This window comes from Mya arenaria, chromosome 3 (assembly GCF_026914265.1).
Source record: "Mya arenaria isolate MELC-2E11 chromosome 3, ASM2691426v1".
In the NCBI taxonomy this organism is placed as follows: domain Eukaryota; kingdom Metazoa; phylum Mollusca; class Bivalvia; order Myida; family Myidae; genus Mya; species Mya arenaria.
This window is the reverse complement of record NC_069124.1, coordinates 88,656,409-88,679,133: the sequence shown is the minus strand read 5'-3', so window position 1 is coordinate 88,679,133 and position 22,725 is coordinate 88,656,409. Positions and strand designations below refer to the sequence as shown.

General features: G+C 43.2%; 1 protein-coding gene across 1 annotated transcript; it reads left to right on the top strand.

The window, feature by feature from the left end:
* Nucleotides 1–1,590: 1,590 nt before the first annotated feature.
* Nucleotides 1,591–20,905, top strand: LOC128225546 (sodium- and chloride-dependent taurine transporter-like). Its single transcript, XM_052935402.1, has 15 exons — nt 1,591–2,157; nt 2,966–3,097; nt 3,642–3,831; nt 4,400–4,552; nt 4,723–4,855; nt 5,131–5,265; nt 5,550–5,653; nt 5,796–5,920; nt 6,355–6,467; nt 8,458–8,595; nt 9,056–9,155; nt 10,068–10,168; nt 19,870–20,046; nt 20,189–20,356; nt 20,515–20,905. Exons 1-15 carry the CDS (start codon nt 1,971–1,973, stop codon nt 20,617–20,619), a joined length of 2,061 nt encoding a protein of 686 aa, XP_052791362.1. The 5' UTR covers nt 1,591–1,970; the 3' UTR covers nt 20,620–20,905.
* The last annotated feature ends 1,820 nt before the right edge of the window (nt 20,906–22,725 follow it).

Below are 22,725 nucleotides of genomic sequence, written 5' to 3'. Positions count from 1 at the left end.
GGCCGCACTTTCGTAGATGGGGTCGTCTGGGGAGGGCTCGAGAGAGTTTCTCTTCATAGTGAGCCAGCACCGAGCGAAAGATAGAATTGTAAAAAATATAATCTTAAATTACCTGTGAAAGTCTTCTTGATGTCATGTTTATACACTTATATAAGGCACTTCCATCGGCACTGCGCGTCTCAAAACGTCATAAGCGTAGAAACGACTTGACGTGGGGATCCAACCAGAAGTCACAAGATGAGTGGTATATGCAGAATATGTATGTGATACTGTTGTGCTCAGTACTTATCCGAGTCGTTTGTTTTATTTTGTGTATGTTAGTGAAGTGATGGGCCTTTGTAAAACTGGAATATCGAAAGGACTTATAGACGATAACACTTTTAACATACGTTTCAAGACATATTGTTTTGGTATTGGGCGTTTAAATTTTTTTTACACAAACTCAGTAAGACCACTTGTTTTGTAAAGCGAGTAATCCTAATAATATCAAGGCTACTAATAGTGTCGCTTTGATGGTGTGAAGCAAGCAAGACAACAAACTAGTTGTATAACTAAATACATTAGTTGACGGAACAAAGCGAGCGATAGAAAAATACTGGTGTCATTCATGTATAAAGTATTCACTACATTGTCTTGACTACCGAAATGCGTAAAGTAATTACTTCTAAATATATATAGTATATGTAAAAGTCTATTAATTATTATTGTTAATTATAAGTAATACATGGTATATAAAATAAATTCCACATCCGGGATTCGAACCTGGTAGCACTTACATTGCAAGCGATCGCCACAGCTGCACACTTCGTCACCTCTCCACACTAAACATTACAAGCGGGTTCACCTCTCCAGTACGCTGGATCTGCAATGCAACACGTGCTAATCGGCTACATGTACGGATGGAGACATCTCGTGTTCAACAGGCTGTGCAGTTGTGAAACTCCCGATCTACATCCGATAATAAATGTGTATTGAAATGTTTGCAAACAAGTGAGGCATATTAGGTATTTTAGAAATCAAAGTGATTGGAAGTAGAATTATATACTGACATTTTACCAGAAGTCAGTCATTTTAAATATATATATATATAAATTATATATATATACTCAAGTCAGCTTCAAACCATTACCTAGTTTAAAATAAATTGCCTCGTACAAGCTGTTTTAAAGATTCATTTTCATGATATGGAGGTCTGAAATAAAATAGAAATTAAAGGTGCCCAATATAAGTTAGCACTTGATGAATATATACAAAAAATAAATTAATCGTGGGTTATAATGTTTGTTTATAAACCATTTAACTTTAAAGCCACATAATGTATGTTGATGCAAACGTGACTTTTTTTACTTAAATGCATTATCATGATTTACTCATTTGACTGTAATGGTAAAAAAAACATGATTTGTGGAGAGATAAAAAAAGGATTAGCCTTGTGATTATTTTATTAATTATTTTTTTATTAACAGTTTCGTGACGCCAAAATGTCGCTGATGTTTAATCTGTTGTTTAAACCGCATGGATTGTTTCTGTATGACGCAATCAGGTTGTTGGTGTGGCTAAAATTTATCACCAAAACAAATAAATTTACGCAAGTGTTACGTTGCATACGGAATTAGTTCTAAACAAGCTGACACTTTTAATGCAATCATCTTAAGAAACTGGTACTAAATGTTCCAGTTCATATGTTCTCATTGTATGGTGGTCCATGCACAGGATTCAATTTCGCTGTTTGTTTGAACAGCCCGTTTGGCTACGATATCATCGTATAAGGTACACTCCCTCCCAGCGTGTCTTCAGAGGGGAAGGTTTAACCAGTCGCTACACCATTCATTAACCGTGCTTCAGCAAACACGAATGTCCCACTGACGAATTCACATAATTTAAATAAAGTAGAAACAACTGAAGGATGCAACTCGTGCAGTGTTAAACTACTGTTGACTGACTGAAAACAACAAATTACCGAAGGAGAAATGGAGAAGCAATCTCCGAAGGTTGAGCTGGATGTGGACGAGCCGCCTCGACCGGATACGGAGCTGGACTACAAGAAGCGGGAGACGTGGGGCTCGAAGTTCGACTTCCTGTTGGCGTGCATCGGATTCTCCGTGGGGCTTGGGAACGTCTGGCGGTTCCCGTATCTCTGTTACAAGAACGGCGGAGGTAAGTGCCCATTGTGTACTGTTTGTTTTCTTTAAATGATTGACTTAAAGTAGTTTGTATGTTCGGCATGCATTTTTATACCTTTTACAGCCTTAAGATAGCAATTTTGGTCAGATTACATAATGCAATCCTTATCGTGAAACCATGTAAATATGTGTACAAAATGCGAACCTTTTATCCTTTATGCAACATATATTCGGCTCGTAATGACATTATACATTTATTTTTAAATACATTCGTTCGCATTAGTATGCATGCGAAGTTGTACGGCTGGATTTTGTTTATAATGAAAGTTAATAATCTAAAGAAAGAAAGAAATGTTGAATAAATAGGCTTTTCCGTTCATCATTGTCAGTTGTTAAAGTGATAGACTGTCAATATTGACATCGAATAAATTTACATATAATTACTTTTGAGTTTCATGACCAGTAGTAAATATTTACATTGGTGCAATCGTGCAATTAGATTCGCCGTGGTTATGAATACGATATATACAGAGCAACACGTAGGTAATTCATCACCAAATATGTCTGCAGGCGAAAGTAGAGCATTTGGGAAAATGGTGAGCGAAACTTAATGGAGAGTGAGTGCGAGTGCGAAGTTGGTGACCCTTCTTCGCGTATTCCCCTTTCGTCGCTGTATAACTAAAGCAGTTAAACTTGCTCGAAACACAAGTTTAAAGAAAAGAAGAAGATTAAGGAATGTGATTTCATCATAAGGTGTTTTTTACATCATCGCAAGATCCCTTAGTTAGTGTATCCTCGTATAGGCCCTATTTTTAGAACATTACTTACAATCTTAATTTCAGGAGCCTTTCTTATCCCATACCTGATCTGTGTCATCGTCGGCGGCATACCACTCTTCTTCCTAGAGGTCGCCGTCGGCCAGTTTATGGGCGTAGCTGGGATCAACGCCTGGAAACTCTGCCCATTCTTCAGGGGTATACAGTCTTAAGCCATGGTTCTGATATTGTTTGCAGAACTACGCCTGTTTTGTTTGGTTAAGTGTAGGTCTTGCACAAGATAGAAATAAAACTTGTACAGTCTGAAGCGTAATAGAGTTCTATAAAAATGCGGGATTTTCAGAAGAATTTCACATACATTAGCTCCTCTGGTCAGTAATCTGATTAAATATCACGGTCTTCCATTCTTGTGGGAGCGTATACGTAGGATATGGTTTTAGTCATTTTTACATGTTAGAAAATGTTCTGGCCCCAATTTCTTGAAACTTCTTAAGTCCCTTATAACAGGATTAAGCTAAGCTCACTATTTTTTTTCCAATAATTTGCATAATATTAACTTCTTTAAAAGTTTTTACACTTAAGATAGGAGTTATGTTTATGATAATGACAATTAACCACTGTTCATTTATAAAAATTCAATTTCAGTATGTATTTTGACTTATTGAAATAAGCTACTTAAGCCTGTTAAGCTTAAGTAGTTTTGAGAAATTGGGGCATGTGATTATGTCGTTTGTTCCTGCAGGTATTGGTTTGTCCACTCTGATCATCGTCTTCTTCCTGAACTGTTACTACAACGTAATCCTCGCCTGGGCGTTCAGATATTTCTTCGCGTCGTTCACGAGTAAGCTCCCTTGGACGGACTGTGATCCAGCCTGGGCAACTATACACTGCTCAGAGTTCGACCAGTCCATAGACAACAGATGTTCCTTTAAGTAAGAGGCATTTTATTTATATTACTTCACACTAGTATACTTAATATATCCAAATGTCAATATCACTTCGGGAGTTCTCTTCGAGCACAAACAATGAACTGATACGTTGAAACCTGTGTTGTTTATGTTCTTTCCGATTAATAACATGTCCTTACGTATAACAAGTCCTTAGATATAACATAACTGCAAACTACAAGAAATATATATATAAGTTTATGAAATTATGTCAACTACTACAAGTAGGTTGTCCGGTTAGCTTAGTGGTTAGCGCACTCGCTTCTCACCTAGGCTACCCGGGTTCGATTCCGGGCTCGGGCGCATGTGAGTTTTGTTTGTGGTCACCAAGCCGGACAAGTGGGTTTTCTCCGGGTTCTCCGGTTTCCCCCATAACAGAATACCACACTCTCGCGCAAAATCGGGCCAACGAGAGTGATTTATATAATGTTGTAATAACTTGTTTCACAATCATTGTAAAATAAATATGTTTAAACTAATTAAACTAACTACTACAACAAAACTATGATATGCAATTATAACCTTCCGTTCATGTTCTCAACCCGTTTCTTAGTGTTTCTGGCAACGTAACGGAGGTGGGCGCCTTGTTTAACGGCACATGCATCTCGTCGGCGGCGGCGGCGTTCCAGAACATCACCATCTACCTGTCGGCGCTCTACAACGAAACAATCGGCTACCAGGTGGACCCCGTCACCGAATACTGGGAGTACGTGCCATTTTGAATATTTGCCTGAAAAAGGTTAACCATAGCTATAAGATATACTCGTTTGAAACCTATGCAGGAAAGTTCTGTAGTCTTTTTGTACAAAAGAGAAACCATTTCGATGACAGAAAGTGTTTAGCCATGTTAACACATACCTAAACCTTCTTCGACAGGATCAATGTTCTAGATATCTCTGAGGGAATACACGACATTGGTAAGCCCAAGTGGGACCTCGTCCTGTGTCTGCTGTTAGCTTGGATCGTCGTCTACCTCTGTATCTGCAAGGGAATCAAGTCGTCCGGGAAGGTAAATGAAACTAAAATAATTATCATTGGAGAAAAACTGGTGTGTCCATCCCGAATCACACCCTTTGTCGCATTCTGTTAGACGCCCAAGTACATGTACTTAAAATGCATCTAAATAAAGTTGCTAAGCTTCAACATTGACTCCACCTGACATCCTTTCCGGTTTAATAAAAGTTGAACAAGTGTATCTCTTTTGGGTCCATTAACATGATTAGTGTCCAAGAAGATGCCGTTCATGACTCTATACGTTCCTCAAACACATATAGTTTCTGCTAGGTTATGTACGTGACGGCGACGTCCCCGTACCTGTTCATGATTGTGCTCTTGATCCGTAACTGTCTGCTGGAGGGCGCCGGAAGCGGTATCCTCTACTACCTTAAACCAGACTTCAGCAAGATGTTGGACACACAGGTATTACTTGTTTACACGGATCAGGTACAACCACACTTCCGGTCATTGTTGTTAACTGGATTCAATTATGTTTCGCAGTGTTAACGTTACATGGATGCCGAACAAAAACATATTCACATCAAAACCTAACATAAACGAGTTCATAACCATACTTTTTTATTACTAGTATTTTAATATTAATATTTGATTAACATGTCGAACTATGACGATGTTTGTTTGTTATTGTTTTTTTTTTAAATTGCATACATATAATGTATAATTCTACATTGTTCTGCTTCGTGTAGGTGTGGGTTGACGCAGGGACGCAGATTTTCTTCTCCTACTCCATCTCTGTAGGCGCTCTCACCGCGCTAGGCAGCTACAACAAGTTTAACCACAACTCATACAGGTACAATTATTTATGTCATCATTTATTGTTATAATAAATGTAGTTAATATAGAGACTGTTGCTCAACAGAGGAAAACAGACGGGCGCTGACATTCAGCCAGTAATTAAGTACTTTCTTGACTAGAATAACATTCTTCCACAGGGACGCCATCATTTTTGCGTGTGCGAACAGTGGTACGAGCATCTTGGCAGGATTCATCATATTCTCCATCCTTGGTCACATGTCTCACCTACAGGACAAACCAATATCCGAAGTCGCCGAAGCAGGTAAAGACATACAATTAAAATGTTATATCTCACTTCTTAAATGTGCAATTGCTTAGAATGGGGATGTGATGCATGACATACCTTGTAATGTCCAGCACCTTAGAAAAGGTAACATCTCGAATGTTAAGTGAACAAGAAAGTCAAATTGCTATTTACCATCGAAGATATCTATCTTGAGTATCATTTACATGAGAATCGGCGGTGGATTTGCCAGATATAGTGAAAGTAAATATTGAAACTCGAATTTCTAGAGACGAACATGATTAAAATAAATTGTACAAAATTACAGATCTTTTTCTTTAAAATCAATATACAGAAGATTCTTACCTACAAATAATGTGAAGAATCCAGCGTTTTTACAAAATATAAAATTTGAAGTACGTAAATAATACTTAATAATTGAATGATTTACTTTGGTCTCATTTTTCTTCTAGGCCCAGGATTGGCGTTCATCGCGTACCCCAAGGCGTTGACTTTGCTCCCGGGCGCTCCATTCTGGTCCATTATGTTCTTTCTCATGATCATCTTGCTCGGATTGGACAGTCAGGTCAGTCGAAATTAAATGCTATTGTGTGTCTCATATTTCACAACAAAGAGTGTTGTGTGTGTTTGTATTTGCGAATAAAGAAATAAAAGAAATAAATAACTGGTTGCATTAGGTCTCTTGAACGCTCTGTCTTGTGAAAGAACATGTCGAAAAAAGGTTAACTTTGTTAAAATGTACAAACAATAAACTGTATACCAAGGGCCCTCGACTGTTTACCCAGGAGCCTCGACTGTAAACTGTTTACCAAGGGGCCCAGACTGTTTACCAAGGGGCCCCGGTGGTATACCCAGGTGTCCCGATTGTATACCCAGGGGGCCCGACTGTTTACCAAGGGGCCCCGACTGTATACCCAGGGGTCTCGACTTCATACCTTTGGGGCCCCGACTGTTTACCAAAGGGCCCCGACTGTATACCTAGGGGACCCGCTGTATACCTAGGGGCCCCGACCGTATACCCATGGGCCCCGATGGATACTAATGGGCCCCGAATGTATACCCAGGGCCCTCGACTGCATACCCAAGGGCCCCGACTACATACCAAGAGGCCCGACTGTATACCAAGGGGCCTTGACTTCATACCAAGGGGCCCCGACTGTTTACCTAAATGCCCCGACTGTATACATAGGAGCCCCGACTCTTTTACTCAGTGGCCCCGACTGTGTACCAAGGGGCCCCGCTGTATACTCAGTGGTCCCGACTGTATACCAAGGGGCCCCGACTGTATACCCAGGGCTCTCGACTGTATACCAAGGGGCCCCGACTGTATACCCAGGGCCCTCGACTGTATACTCAGGGGCCCCGACTGTTTACCAAGGGGCCCCGACTGTATACCCAGAGGCCTCGACTTCATACCAAGGGGCCCCGACTGTTTACCAAAGGGCCCCGACTGTATACCCAGGGGCCCCGACTCTTTAACTCAGGGGCCCCGACTCTTTAACTCAGGGGCCCCGACTGTATATCAAGGGGCCCTCGACTGTTAACCCAGGGGCCCCGACTGTTTACCCAGGGACCCCGACTGTATACCAAGGGGCCCCGACTGTATACCCAGGGCCCTCGACTGTTTACCGAGGAGCCTCGACTGTAAACTGTTTACCAAGGGGCCCAGACTGTTTACCAAGGGGCCCCGGCGGTATACCCAGGTGTCCCGATTGTATACCCAGGGGGCCCGACTGTTTACCAAGGGACCCCGACTGTATACCCAGGGCCCTCGACTGTATACTCAGGGGCCCCGACTGTTTACCAAGGGGCCCCGACTGTATACCCAGAGGCCTCGACTTCATACCAAGGGGCCCCGACTGTTTACCAAAGGGCCCCGACTGTATACCCAGGGGCCCCGACTCTTTAACTCAGGGGCCCCGACTCTTTAACTCAGGGGCCCCGACTGTATATCAAGGGGCCCTCGACTGTTAACCCAGGGGCCCCGACTGTTTACCCAGGGACCCCGACTGTATACCAAGGGGCCCCGACTGTATACCCAGGGCCCTCGACTGTTTACCGAGGAGCCTCGACTGTAAACTGTTTACCAAGGGGCCCAGACTGTTTACCAAGGGGCCCCGGCGGTATACCCAGGTGTCCCGATTGTATACCCAGGGGGCCCGACTGTTTACCAAGGGACCCCGACTGTATACCCAGTGGCCTCGACTTCATACCAAGGGGCCCCGACTGTTTACCAAAGGGCACCGACTATATACCCAGGAGCCCGAATGTTCACCAAGGGGCCCCGACTGTATTCAGAAATTAACGTCACTTAATTGTTTGTTTACATCGGTTGTGACCCTGATTTGATAACATCAAAACTGTATCTAATTGGCCTTCAAAAATACGCAATACACAAAATACAAACATATTTTTTTAGATCAAATTGTCATCCGTCACACTTGCCTGTTCCGTGTTCACCAGTCATTATATTTGGTGTATATTTGTCCAATACGTATCCTGAATTTAAAACTATCTTGAGACTTCACAATGTTGGAAATATCTGTTGTTTTCAGTTTGTTGGTGTGGAAGGGGTGGTGACGGCGGTGGTAGACCAGTTTCCAGACTTCCTCCGGAAGGGATACCGGCGGGAGGTCTTCATCGCCTTTGTCTGCTTCCTTTGTTTCCTCGTCGGCCTCCCCATGGTCTGCCCGGTAACACAGCGGTTCATGTTCTCTTTATAGAAATGGGTCTGGTCTATAGACATTAACACAGCCCCTGCTGCGAGGTGGAACAGTTTACGCACGTCATCTGTGCCTGTAAATAAGGTTGAACATGATTTTGAGACTCAGGGAAACAGTGAACGTTACTGGCTTTGTCCCAAACTCCTGTTATAGTTAATTAATTAAGTACAATGTAGAAGATCACCTTGTCTCAGAGCATTGGTACTTCCAGAGAAGAGATGGTAGTTTGGACACACTGGGGCCCGATAGAACGACAACATGTTGTCAAAGGTTAAATTAATTATCTAGTATTCAAAATAACAAGGGTTTTACCGATTCACGATGTCATTTTTAAAAGTGGATATGATACATTTAAATGTATTAGTTGTAAAGCAAACTTTAAGTCATCAAGACACTGTTTGAAAGTCAAATGTTTTTCGTCTGATTCCAGGGCGGGATGTATGTGTTCCAGCTGTTTGACTACTATTCCGGAAGTAAAATCATCCTGTTTGTAGCCGCATTCTCTTGTATAGCAGTAGCATGGTGTTACGGTGAGTGGTTGCAAGTATAGTTGTGCACAAAACATAACATAGCTTTGAAATAATCGTTACAAATTGTGTAAGTCTATTGCACACGTGCATGAATTCTTTCTCAGTGGAGGGTAAGCCGAGTAGTAAGCACATCGGTCTCACTATCAGAAGATCCGTGGTTCGATCTTCATTATGAGTTTCGTCTACGATCAGTACAGGTTATCTGCCAGGAATACTAAAGGGTCCTGACATGGACATAATCTTTTTTGAAACAGTAGATATCTTCGTGGCTTTAAAGGCGCTCAATATAGGTTGATTGTTTGTAATGCACTGTAGTGTTTGTAATGCACTGTAGTGTTTGTAATGCACTGTAGTGTTTGTAATGCACTGTAGTGTTTGTAATGCACTGTAGTGTTTGTGATGCACTGTAGTGTTTGTAATGCACTGTAGTGTTTGTAATGCACTGTAGTGTTCATCTCGTTTGACTTTAATGATCAAAACCAAACACTGCATATGATTAGGGTTGAAATAAAACATAAGCGATATTTTTACGCATTGTTCACTGGGGAAGTTGTGGTCACGTAGCTATTAATTAAAAAAACAACATTTGCTTTTATAGATATCATAGGGTTTCATAATCATTAGACTGAAATCATTTACATATTTTTGTTTAAATCATAATGCCAAATGTGCTAAACATGAAAATGCATAGCAATAAAAAATCAACGTTTTATGTGCACCCTTAAAAGCACTTCAGATTTTATGTGACATGTTCATCATTGCGACATAAAATAAACCCCACCTTTCCCTTTACCCTTTATAACAATTCTTGTTTAAAATAATAATGTTCAAAATTTTAATGGCATATATAAATATTTAGTTATATAATATTTCTTTGCTGTATCATTTTAAGAATGTCTTTAACAACTTCAGGAATCCGTCGTTTCTATGACAACCTAGCCATGATGTACGGTTGGCGAATTAACCCATACATGGCCGTGTGCTGGACCGTTCTGTCTCCTATATTCTGCATGGTACGTTATGTCGAGAAGGTTTTTTTTATATTTCTGTCTGAATGAAAAATGACCCAACAGTGTGTCCTGTCTGGCAGTGTTGTGTTTCCTGTCCGGCAGTGATGTGTTTCCTGTCCGCAATGTTGTGTGTCCTGTCCGGAAGTGTTGTGTGTCCTGTCCGGAAGTGTTGTGTGTCCTGTCCGGCAGTGTTGTGTGTCCTGTCCGAAAGTGTTGTGTGTCCTGTCCGGCTGGGTTGTGTGTCCTGTCCGCAGTGTTGTGTGTCCTGTCCGGACGTGTTGTGTATCCTGTCCGGCAGGATTGTGTGTCCTGTCCGGCAGTGTTGTGTGTCCCTTCCGGCTGGGTTGTGTGTCCCGTCCGGCTGGGTTGTGTGTCCCGTCCGACAGGGTTGTGTGTCCTATCCGACAGCGTTGTGTGTCCTGTTCGACTGGTTTGTGTGTCCTGTCCGGCTGGGTTGTGTGTCCTGTCCGGAAGTGTTGTGTGTCCTGTTCGGCTGGGTTGTGTATCCTGTCCGGAAGTGTTATGTGCCTTGTCCGGACAGGGTTGTGTGTCCTGTCCGGAAGTGTTGTGTATCCTGTCCGGCAGGATTGTGTGTCCTGTCCGGCAGTGTTGTGTGTCCCTTCCGGCTGGGTTGTGTGTCCCGTCCGGCTGGGTTGTGTGTCCCGTCCGACAGGGTTGTGTGTCCTGTCCGACAGCGTTGTGTGTCCTGTTCGACAGGTTTGTGTGTCCTGTCCGGCTGGGTTGTGTGTCCTGTCCGGAAGTGTTGTGTGTCCCGTTCGGCTGGGTTGTGTGTCACGTCCGACAGGGTTGTGTGTCCTATCCGACAGCGTTGTGTGTCCTGTTCGACAGGTTTGTATGTCCTGTCCGGCTGGGTTGTGTGTCCTGTCCGGAAGTGTTGTGTGTCCTGTTCGGCTGGGTTGTGTGTCCTGTCCGGAAGTGTTGCGTGTCCTGTCCAGCTAGGTTGTGCATCCTGTCCGGAAGTGTTATGTGCCTTGTCCGGACAGGGTTGTGTGTCCTGTCCGGCTGGGTTGTGTGTCCTGTCCGGAAGTGCTGTGTGTCCTGTCCGGCTGGGTTGTGTGTCCTGTCCGGAAGTGTTGTGTGTCCTGTCCGGCTGGGTTGTGTGTCCTGTCCGAAAGTGTTGTGTGTCCTGTCCGGCTGGGTTGTGTGTCCTGTCCGGAAGTGTTGCGTGTCCTGTCCGGCTGGGTTGTGCGTCCTGTCCGGCTGGGTTGTGTGTCCTGTCCGGAAGTGTTGTGGGTCCTGTCCGGTTGGGTTGTGTGTCCTGTCCGGAAGTGTTGTGTGTCCTGTCCGGCTGGGTTGTGTGTCCTGTCCGGAAGAGTTGTGTATCCTGTCCGGAAGTGTTGTGTGTCCTGTCCGGCAGTGTTGTATGTCCTGTCCGACAGGGTTGTGTGTCCTGTCCGGTTGGGTTGTCTGTCCTGTCCAACAGTGTTGAGTGTCCTATCCGGCTGGGTTGTGTGTCCTGTCCGGAAGTGTTGTGTGTCCTGTCCGGCAGTGTTGTGTGTCCTGTCCGACAGGGTTGTGTGTCCTGTCCGGCTGGGTTGTCTGTCCTGTCAAACAGGGTTGTCTGTCCTGTCCAACAGGGTTGTGTGTCCTGTCCGGCTGGGTTGTGTGTACTGTCCGACAGTGGTGTGTCCTTTCCGGCAGTGTTGTGTGTCCTGTCCGACAGGGTTGTGTGTCCTGTCCAGATGGGTTGTCTGTCCTGTCCAACAGGTTTGTGTGTCCTGTCCGACAGGGTTGTGTGTCCTGTCCGACAGGAATGTGTGTCCTGTCCGGCTGGATTGTGTGTACTGTTCGACAGTGTTTTGTGTCCTGTCCGAACGGATTGTGTGTCCAGTCCGGCAGGGTTGTTTGTCCCGTCCGGCTGAGTTGTGTGTCCCGTCCGGCAGAGTTGTGTCTCCTGTCCGGCAGGGTTGTTTGTCCCGTCCGGCTGAGTTGTGTGTCCCGTCCGGCTGAGTTGTGTGTCCAGTCCGGCAGGGTTGTTTGTCCCGTCCGGCTGAGTTGTGTGTTCCGTCCGGCAGAGTTGTGTCTCATGTCCGGCATTATTGTGTTTCCCGTCCGACAGGGTTGTGTGTCCTGTCCGGCAGAGTTGTGTCTCCTGTCTGGCAGAATTGTGTCTCCTGTCTGGCAGAGTTGTGTCCTGTCCGGCTGGGTTGTGTGTCCTGTCCGGCAGGGTTGTCTGTTCCGTCCGGCAGGATTGTGTGTCCTGTCCGGCAGAGTTGTGTCTCCTGTCGTCCAGTGCTGTGTGTCCTGTCCGACGGGTTTTTGTTAAGTGTACGGTTGGGTTGTGTGTCCTATCCGGCTGTGTTGTGTGTCCTTTTCGGCTGGGTTGTGTGTCCTGTCCGGCTGGGTTGTGTGTCCCGTCCGGTTATATTGTGTGTCCTGTCCGGCAGTGTTGTGTGTCCTGTCCGTCAGTGTTGTGTGTCCTGTCCGGCTGTGGTGTGTGTCCTGTCCGGCTGGGTTGTGTGTCCTGTCCGGCAGTGTTGTGTGTCCTGTCCGGCTGTGGTGTGTGTCCTGTCCGGCTGGGTTGTATGTCCCGTCCGGCAGTGTTGTGTGTCCTGTCCGGCTGGGTTGTGTGTCCTGTCCGAAAGTGTTGTGTGTCCTGTCCGGCTGGGTTGTGTGTCCTGTCCGGAAGTGTTGCGTGTCCTGTCCGGCTGGGTTGTGCGTCCTGTCCGGCTGGGTTGTGTGTCCTGTCCGGAAGTGTTGTGTGTCCTGTCCGGTTGGGTTGTGTGTCCTGTCCGGAAGTGTTTTGTGTCCTGTCCGGCTGGGTTGTGTGTCCTGTCCGGAAGTGTTGTGTATCCTGTCCGGAAGTGTTGTGTGTCCTGTCCGGCAGTGTTGTATGTCCTGTCCGACAGGGTTGTGTGTCCTGTCCGGTTGGGTTGCCTGTCCTGTCCAACAGTGTTGTGTGTCCTATCCGGCTGGGTTGTGTGTCCTGTCCGGAAGTGTTGTGTGTCCTGTCCGGCAGTGTTGTGTGTCCTGTCCGACAGGGTTGTGTGTCCTGTCCGGCTGGGTTGTCTGTCCTGTCAAACAGGGTTGTCTGTCCTGTCCAACAGGGTTGTGTGTCCTGTCCGGCTGGGTTGTGTGTCCTGTCCGACAGGGTTGTGTGTCCTGTCCGACAGGAATGTGTGTCCTGTCCGGCTGGGTTGTGTGTACTGTCCGACAGTGGTGTGTCCTTTCCGGCAGTGTTGTGTGTCCTGTCCGACAGGGTTGTGTGTTCTGTCCAGATGGGTTGTCTGTCCTGTCCAACAGGTTTGTGTGTCCTGTCCGACAGGGTTGTGTGTCCTGTCCGACAGGAATGTGTGTCCTGTCCGGCTGGGTTGTGTGTACTGTTCGACAGTGTTTTGTGTCCTGTCCGAACGGATTGTGTGTCCAGTCCGGCAGGGTTGTTTGTCCCGTCCGGCTGAGTTGTGTGTCCCGTCCGGCAGAGTTGTGTCTCCTGTCCGGCAGGGTTGTTTGTCCCGTCCGGCTGAGTTGTGTGTCCCGTCCGGCTGAGTTGTGTGTCCAGTCCGGCAGGGTTGTTTGTCCCGTCCGGCTGAGTTGTGTGTTCCGTCCGGCAGAGTTGTGTCTCATGTCCGGCATTATTGTGTTTCCCGTCCGACAGGGTTGTGTGTCCTGTCCGGCAGAGTTGTGTCTCCTGTCTGGCAGAATTGTGTCTCCTGTCTGGCAGAGTTGTGTCCTGTCCGGCTGGGTTGTGTGTCCTGTCCGGCAGGGTTGTCTGTTCCGTCCGGCAGGATTGTGTGTCCTGTCCGGCAGAGTTGTGTCTCCTGTCCGCCAGTGCTGTGTGTCCTGTCCGACGGGTTTTTGTTTAGTGTACGGTTGGGTTGTGTGTCCTATCCGGCTGTGTTGTGTGTCCTTTTCGGCTGGGTTGTGTGTCCTGTCCGGCTGGGTTGTGTGTCCCGTCCGGTTATATTGTGTGTCCTGTCCGGCAGTGTTGTGTGTCCTGTCCGTCTGTGTTGTGTGTCCTGTCCGGCTGTGGTGTGTGTCCTGTCCGGCTGGGTTGTGTGTCCTGTCCGGCAGTGTTGTGTGTCCTGTCCGGCTGTGGTGTGTGTCCTGTCCGGCTGGGTTGTGTGTCCCGTCCGGCAGTGTTGTGTGTCCTGTCCGTCTGTGTTGTGTGTCCCGTCCGGCAGGATCGTGTGTCCCGTTCGGAAGAGTTGTGTGTCCTGTCCGGCTGGGTTGTGTGTCCTGTCCGACTGGTTTGTGTGTCCCGTCTGGCTGGATTGTGTGTCCTGTCAGGCTGGGTTGTGTGTCCTGTCCGGCTGGGTTGTGTGTCCTGTCCGGCAGGATTGTGTGTCCCGTCCGGCAGGATTGTATGTCCTGTCCGGCTGGGTTGTGTTTCCCGTCCGGCAGGATTGTGTGTCCTGTCCGGCAGGGTTGTGTGTCCTGTCCGGCTGGTTTGTGTGTCCTGTCCGGTTAGGCTGTGTTTCCTGTCCGACAGAGTTACACTCAAACAGTGAAAATATAAATGTGACGTCACTTCCTTTTTTAACTGTAAGCCACTGTTAGCAATAGAGATACATTCGTTATTGTCGTGTACTCCAAGGGCCGATTTTGCGAAAAAGATTAACCTAGGACTAGCGGCCGATTGCGACCAATGATATTAAGATGATCCTATAACATTTTGGATTCACGAAATATTACCGGGATCATGCGCTTAATTGTATTTTCATTACACAATTAACTTGTTGATGGCCGTTGCCTGTAGAATCATGGTAGCCTTGTCTTGTACATTTTCACTTTAATTTGTTTAAATTAGGTGGGAGAAAAGGTCTACCATAGCCGCTCGTGTAAGATAGGTTCATCCCAACCCTCGCGCAGGTAGTTCTGCGGAAACTCGGTAAACCCGACCTACGCTCGGGTTTGGATGCACTTAAAATCTTGTCCACGGGGAAAGATAAAAACGTATTCGTTAGAAATCATTTAGTATACATTATGTTTTTCCAAAAAGCTTGTTTAACATGTACGTGAAGTTAGCGGCCTAGCGGCCTAGCGGCCTAGCGGCGTGAAGTTAGCGGCCTAGCGGCCTAGCGGCGTGAAGTTAGCGGCCTGGCGGCCTAGCGGCCTAGCGGCGTGAAGTTGGCGGCCTAGCGGCCTAGCGGCCTGGCGGCCTAATTATTTTTTCTATTTCCAAGCAATTGTTAATGTGTTTTTTTAAAACAATGATAAATCAAGGTTTTTTATTCATATAGTTACATAGCGGCCTTAAATTGTTATATATTCAGAATATTTTTCTTTACCTTTTATTCTAAAACAATTTTAAATTAACTGTTTTATGCACAAATTATCACTCTGAAGCGTTTTTCAAACTTTATTCAAAAAAGTCGATCAAGCACTTCAGCGACCTAGCGGATAGAAGCCTGAAATAAGCGGCCTAGCGGCCTAGCGGCCTAAATTGAATCCTATTTCAAAGCATGTATACATGCATTTTCTTCTAAAACAATAACATTTTAACTGTTTTTATGCACAAATTAACACATTGAAGCGATTATCAACAGTTTTTTTTTCCAAAAACGTCGATAAAGCAGTCAGCTATTTCAAAGCATTAAACATGCCTGTTCTTCTTAATCAATGATATATTAACTGTTTATATGCACAAATTATCACTCTGAACTGTTTTTCAACTTTTTTTCAAAAAAGTCGATCGAGCACTTCAGCGGCCTAGCGGCCTAGCGGCGTGAAGTTAGCGGCCTGGCGGCCTAGCGGCCTAGCGGCCTAAAATGGTATTCTATTTCAAAGCATGTTTACATGCATTTTCTTCAAAAACAATGACATATTAACTGTTTTTATGCACAAATTAACACTTTGAAGCTATTAGCGATTATCAATATTTTTTTTTTAAAGCGTCGATAAAGCAGTCAGCTATTTCAAAGCATTAAACATGCCTGATCTTCTAAAACAATGATATATTTACTGTTTTATGCACAAATTATCACTCTAAAGCTTTTTTTTTATTCTTTTTCAAAAAAGTTGATCGAGCACTTCAGCGGCCTAGCGGCCTAGCGGCGTGAAGTTAGCGGCCTGGCGGCCTAGCGGCCTAGCGGCCTAAAATGGTTTCCTATTTCAAAGCATGTATACATGCATTTTCTTCTAAAACAATGACATATTAACTGTTTGAATGCACAAATTAACACTTTGAAGCTATTAGCGATAATCAACATCTTTTTTTTCAAAAAAGTCGATTAAGCAGTCAGCTATTTCAAAGCATTAAACATGCCTGTTCTTCTAAAACAATGATGTATTTATTGTTTTTATGCACAAGTTATCACTCTGAAGCGTTTTTCAATTATTTTTCAAAAAAGTTGATCGAGCACTTCAGCGGCCTAGCGGCGTGAAGTTAGCGGCCTGGCGGCCTAGCGGCCTAGCGGCCTAAAATGGTTTCCTATTTCAAAGCATGTATACATGCATTTTCTTCTAAAACAATGATATATTAACTGTTTGAATGCACAAATTAACACTTTGAAGCTATTAGCGATAATCAACATATTTTTTTTTTCAAAAAAGTCGATTAAGCAGTCAGCTATTTCAAAGCATTAAACATGCCTGATCTTCTTAATCAATGATATATTTCCTGTTTATATGCACAAATTATCACTCTGAAGCGTTTTTTCAACTTTTTTTCAAAAAAGTCGATTGAGCACTTCAGCGGCCTAGCGGCCTGGCGGCCTAGCGGCCTAGCGGCGTGAAGTTAGCGGCCTGGCGGCCTAGCGGCCTAGCGGCCTAAAATGGTATCCTATTTCAAAGCATGTATACATGCATTTTCTTCTAAAACAATGACATATTAACTGTTTTTATGCACAAATTAACACTTTGAAGCAATTAGCGATTATCAACATTTTTTTTTTAAAAGCGTCGATAAAGCAGTCAGCTATTTCAAAGCATTAAACACGCCTAATCTTCTAAAACAATGATATATTTACTGTTTATATGCACAAATTATCACTCTGAAGCGTTTTTCAACTTTTTTCAAAAAAGTCGATCGAGCACTTCAGCGGCCTAGCGGCCTAGCGGCGTGAAGTTAGCGGCCTGGCGGCCTAGCGGCCTAGCGACCTAAAATGGTATCCTATTTCAAAGCATGTATACATGCATTTTCTTCTAAAACAATGACATATTAACTGTGTTTATGCACAAATTAACACTTTGAAGCAATTAGCGATTATCAACATCTTTTTTTTAAAAGCGTCGATAAAGCAGTCAGCTATTTCAAAGCATTAAACATGCCTGATCTTCTAATACAATGATGTATTTATTGTTTTTATGCACAAGTTATCACTCTGAAGCGTTTTTCAATTATTTTTCAAAAAAGTTGATCGAGCACTTCAGCGGCCTAGCGGCCTAGCGGCGTGAAGTTAGCGGCCTGGCGGCCTAGCGGCCTAGCGGCCTAAAATGGTATCCTATTTCAAAGCATGTATACATGCATTTTCTTCTAAAACAATGACATATTAACTGTGTTTATGCACAAATTAACACTTTGAAGCAATTAGCGATTATCAACATCTTTTTTTTTAAAAAGCGTCGATAAAGCAGTAAGCTATTTCAAAGCATTAAACACGCCTGATCTTCTAAATCAATGATATATTTACTGTTTATATGCACAAATTATCACTCTGAAGCGTTTTTCAACTTTTTTTCAAAAAAGTCGATCGAGCACTTCAGCGGCCTAGCGGCCTAGCGGCGTGAAGTTAGCGGCCTGGCGGCCTAGCGGCCTGGCGGCCTAAAATGCTATCTTATTTCAAAGCATGACTACATGCATTTTCTTCTAAAAAATGATATGTTAACTGTTTTTATGCACAGACTATCACTCTGAGGCGATTATCAACATATTTTTGAGAAGGATAGGCATGTATGCTGACTGCTTAATCGACTTTTTTGAAGAAAAAAAAGATGTTGATTATCGCTAATAGCTTCAAAGTGTTAATTTGTGCATTCAAACAGTTAATATGTCATTGTTTTAGAAGAAAATGCATGTATACATGCTTTGAAATAGGAAACCATTTTAGGCCGCCAGGCCGCTAGGCCGCCAGGCCGCTAACTTCACGCCGCTAGGCCGCTAGGCCGCTGAAGTGCTCGATCAACTTTTTTGAAAAAAATAAAAAACGCTTTAGAGTGATAATTTGTGCATATAAACAGTAAATATATCATTGTTTTAGAAGATCAGGCATGTTTAATGCTTTGAAATAGCTGACTGCTTTATCGACGCTTTTAAAAAAAAATATTGATAATCGCTAATAGCTTCAAAGTGTTAATTTGTGCATAAAAACAGTTAATATGTCATTGTTTTAAAAGAAAATGCATGTATACATGCTTTGAAATAGAATACCATTTTAGGCCGCTAGGCCGCTAGGCCGCCAGGCCGCTAACTTCACGCCGCTAGGCCGCTAGGCCGCTGAAGTGCTCGATCGACTTTTTTGAAAAAAAGTTGAAAAACAGTTCAGAGTGATAATTTGTGCATATAAACAGTTAATATATCATTGATTAAGAAGAACAAGCATGTTTAATGCTTTGAAATAGCTGACTGCTTTATCGACGTTTTTGGAAAAAAAACTGTTGATAATCGCTTCAATGTGTTAATTTGTGCATAAAAACAGTTAAAATGTTATTGTTTTAGAAGAAAATGCATGTATACATGCTTTGAAATAGGATTCAATTTAGGCCGCTAGGCCGCTTATTTCAGGCTTCTATCCGCTAGGTCGCTGAAGTGCTTGATCGACTTTTTTGAATAAAGTTTGAAAAACGCTTCAGAGTGATAATTTGTGCATAAAACAGTTAATTTAAAATTGTTTTAGAATAAAAGGTAAAGAAAAATATTCTGAATATATAACAATTTAAGGCCGCTATGTAACTATATGAATAAAAAACCTTGATTTATCATTGTTTTAAAAAAAACGCATTAACAATTGCTTGGAAATAGAAAAAAATAATTAGGCCGCCAGGCCGCTAGGCCGCTAGGCCGCTAGGCCGCCAACTTCACGCCGCTAGGCCGCCAGGCCGCTAACTTCACGCCGCTAGGCCGCTAACTTCACGCCGCTAGGCCGCTAGGCCGCTAGGCCGCTAACTTCACGTACATTGTTTAACTGAGTTTCTACCATGGCCACTCTAGTAATATAGGTTCATCCAACCCTTGCGCGGGGTGTTTTGCGGAAACTCTGTAAACCTTTTAACGTCAAACTCTACCGTGGTCCTAGATCCCGGTTATCTCCCTTTGACTTTTTATCAAGCTAGGTACCGATATCGGACGATACCTCTCCTCGTTTCCACAAACCACCCTTAGCTCGGGTTGGGATGAATCTATAGTAAACACAGTTTTCTGTTGTTTTTGTTGTTGTTGTTTAAGGCCTTATGCCAATAAAACATTAGAGTCTACAAGACTAAATGGAATCGAGTAGCGATTGATTTTCCCATTGGTTTAAAAATATCATGGACTCCCTTTACATATATAAAGCACCCACAACCCGGGATTTATGCACGAGTATGTAAGAACGAATGTATTAACTGTTTTAACCTCAGTATATATACTGAACGCTTAAGCTCCGCCCCTTGTTACCATTCCGATATGTAAGTTAATGTATGAAAGAACAAAGCAAACACTCCCAACCATGGTACCAACCATAGATAGATCAAAATGTGTATTCATCTAAAGCCGGAGAGCAAAAGACAACCATTAATTGTTGATGCACATGTGATATCTTTTGCAGGTGATATTTATTCTCAGCGCTATAAGCTATTCAGAGCTTGACTACAAGCGACCGAAGGGCACTTACACCTACCCTCAGTGGGCGGTGAGCATCGGGTGGACGATGGCCGCGTTCGCCGCCGTCTGGATTCCCATTGGTTGGCTCTACCACATAATCAGATACGGCTCCAGCTGGGAGGTACGGGGTCCTGTTCCCTATTTAATTTGTAATTTATAAAAAAAAACATACGTCGGAAGTTTTTAAACTTAAAATTGAAATGTGTTGTCTGTATTGCATGTATAGTAAATATGACCAGAACTTTTACCCTGTTTGATTACAGAGGTTTAGGCTAGTGTTCAGACCGCTGGATCTGCAGGATCACCAATTGCGGCCTCAGGACCACGGGGAGCCGAGCCTGGCGGACCTCAACCGGCCCCGGAAGTACAGCGACTACGGCTCCAACCAGCAACAGCCATATACCGTTCCAGAAAAGCCCCCACAATATCAGGTACATGGCTAGCGCGATCAACTATTTTTGCTTAGCTGTTTATTATATACGTGTTGTTGTTTTTCTCAATTACGCCAGTTATAAGCCTATATATACTAGTTCTAAATAGATGTGACATTGGACTTGACAATATACTGAGTTACCTTTGTTTTTGACAGGAGTGTGTATTGAAGAACCGCAATGTGCAGCCTCCCAGCGACGCGATTGGGATGGACAACCCTGCCTACACCACGTCAAATCCGCCCACATCCACTAGACTCTAACAACCACCTTACATTCCATACACATATTAGAGTACGTTTTCAAAAAGTGTCTAAACTGTTTTTATTTCAACATCATCAGGAAAAACATTAATTCTGCATAATAGTGTTCACAGGCTGGAACACGATTTATTGAATAGTTTCTGATCAACAGAATCGTTTATGGACCTTACACCCTATCATTTTCTCTCCTCTATTGTCATTTATTTTTTATTCTACATACCGTAACCATTTTATTATACAAAATGTATATTATTTTATATGAACTTTCAATAAATTTATTTTAGTACACAGTTTTTCTTGTTTATTACACGTCTTTTCGATAAGACTTTCATATCAAATTTATAAGCGATTGGTATTTGAACGACAAACATCAAGAGTATATGTGAGATATGTTATTTTTAAGAATATAAAGTATAAGCTTACATGTAATATATAACCCCGTTGTATAATTAGAACATGTGTTGACTTAAACCAGATTGACAATTAAATCTGCTACATCAATCTAGCAACAGTAGAGGATGTTTGGTTATTCAATGCAACATTCATACGTCACGTTACCGCATTGGCTAAAAGTCAAAACCACAATAAAACCCTCAAGTGTACCAGTATCTCAATTTGACCCCTGCAACTATCGATTGCTCAATGGGGTTCACAGTGTAGGGTCACCAAGGATATCTAGACAAACAAATATTATCAAAGTCCCACCACTGAGTCAAGGAAATTGTCGAAGTCCAACTCCTGAGGCAAGTCCCACCCCATTGGATGGGATATTGTCAGAGTCCTACTCCTGAGGCACGTCCCATCCCATTGGCAGGGAAATTGTCTGGCCACGTCTATTTCCCGCTTAGCGTTTTCACCTGGCCATGTCTGGAATCACCCAATGTGATATGGCCCCTATTTCTATATACCTGACGTGTCGAATGTAATCGTTAGCTTTCGAATTTTCAAACTAAATGAAATCACTTACTAAAGTTGTGCATCCGTAACGAAAGACAGAACTGTTGGGGAAGGTATTCCTCAGTGTAAATATGCATTTTCAGAAATGCTATGGGGTTCAAACGTTCAGTTTGGTACTGTATTATACCTATATAGCTTAAATGTATTTGCAATAGTCCTGCAGTGAATATAAAAGCAGTAAGGTTATGCCGGTGAAGTTTGGAGGCAGTTTGTAGTATGTTGTCCCGAAGATGCGAGTGCATGCATATACATACATTTAGCGCTTGATTTCTTCATATTTGTATACTTCAACCATAAAACAAGACAGAATCTGAATCCCCAACTACCAACTGGTTGGTTGTAGGGTATTCTCTAATATCTAACTGGATATGACCAAGTACCTAAACATCAACACTTAACTGCTTTGTAGTTGATTATTTGAATCCCCGGCTGGCAACTAGCATGTACATTTAGTTGAATATTCGAGTAACCAACTACCAACTACCAAGTTCTTCCCCACTTTACCATCATCATAAGTTAGATACATTTTTTTACAATCGCCTGACTCCACTGCTGATAAAGGAGTTGCATCCAGCAGACGAAAACAGCTGTACATGGGAATGTCTACACTGTGAAAAAAATATATACCATTTCAATGAAAATAGACAACATATGGTATTGGCGATACATTAACCTTGATTTTGAGGTTAAATCATGTTAACAAATAGAATGAAGTTCGCACTCAAAATATAAAATAATGATGATAATAATAATAATAATAATAATAATAATAATAATAATAATAATAATAATAATAATAATATAATCGTACACGAAACGTTTCGTATGGGAAAAAATCGACTCCAGGGGTGCGTTTCAGATAGATTTTACGATCTGCCATTATCGTAAATTTACGATCATAATAACAACCAACTTACCGATAATCATAAAGGCGTTTCAGAAACGTCTCGTAAACTCTCCGGTCGTACGTAAAAAATAACGATAAAGCACAGCGTTAAAGCAAGTGACCCAGTCTGAATTGAAATGACGTTACGTCATATTAACCTGATGAGCGCACCTGTCGTTTTTATGAATGATAATTATAAAAATAATAATAATAATAATAATAACAATGAAATAATAATATTTATAATACTGATAATCTCTTGA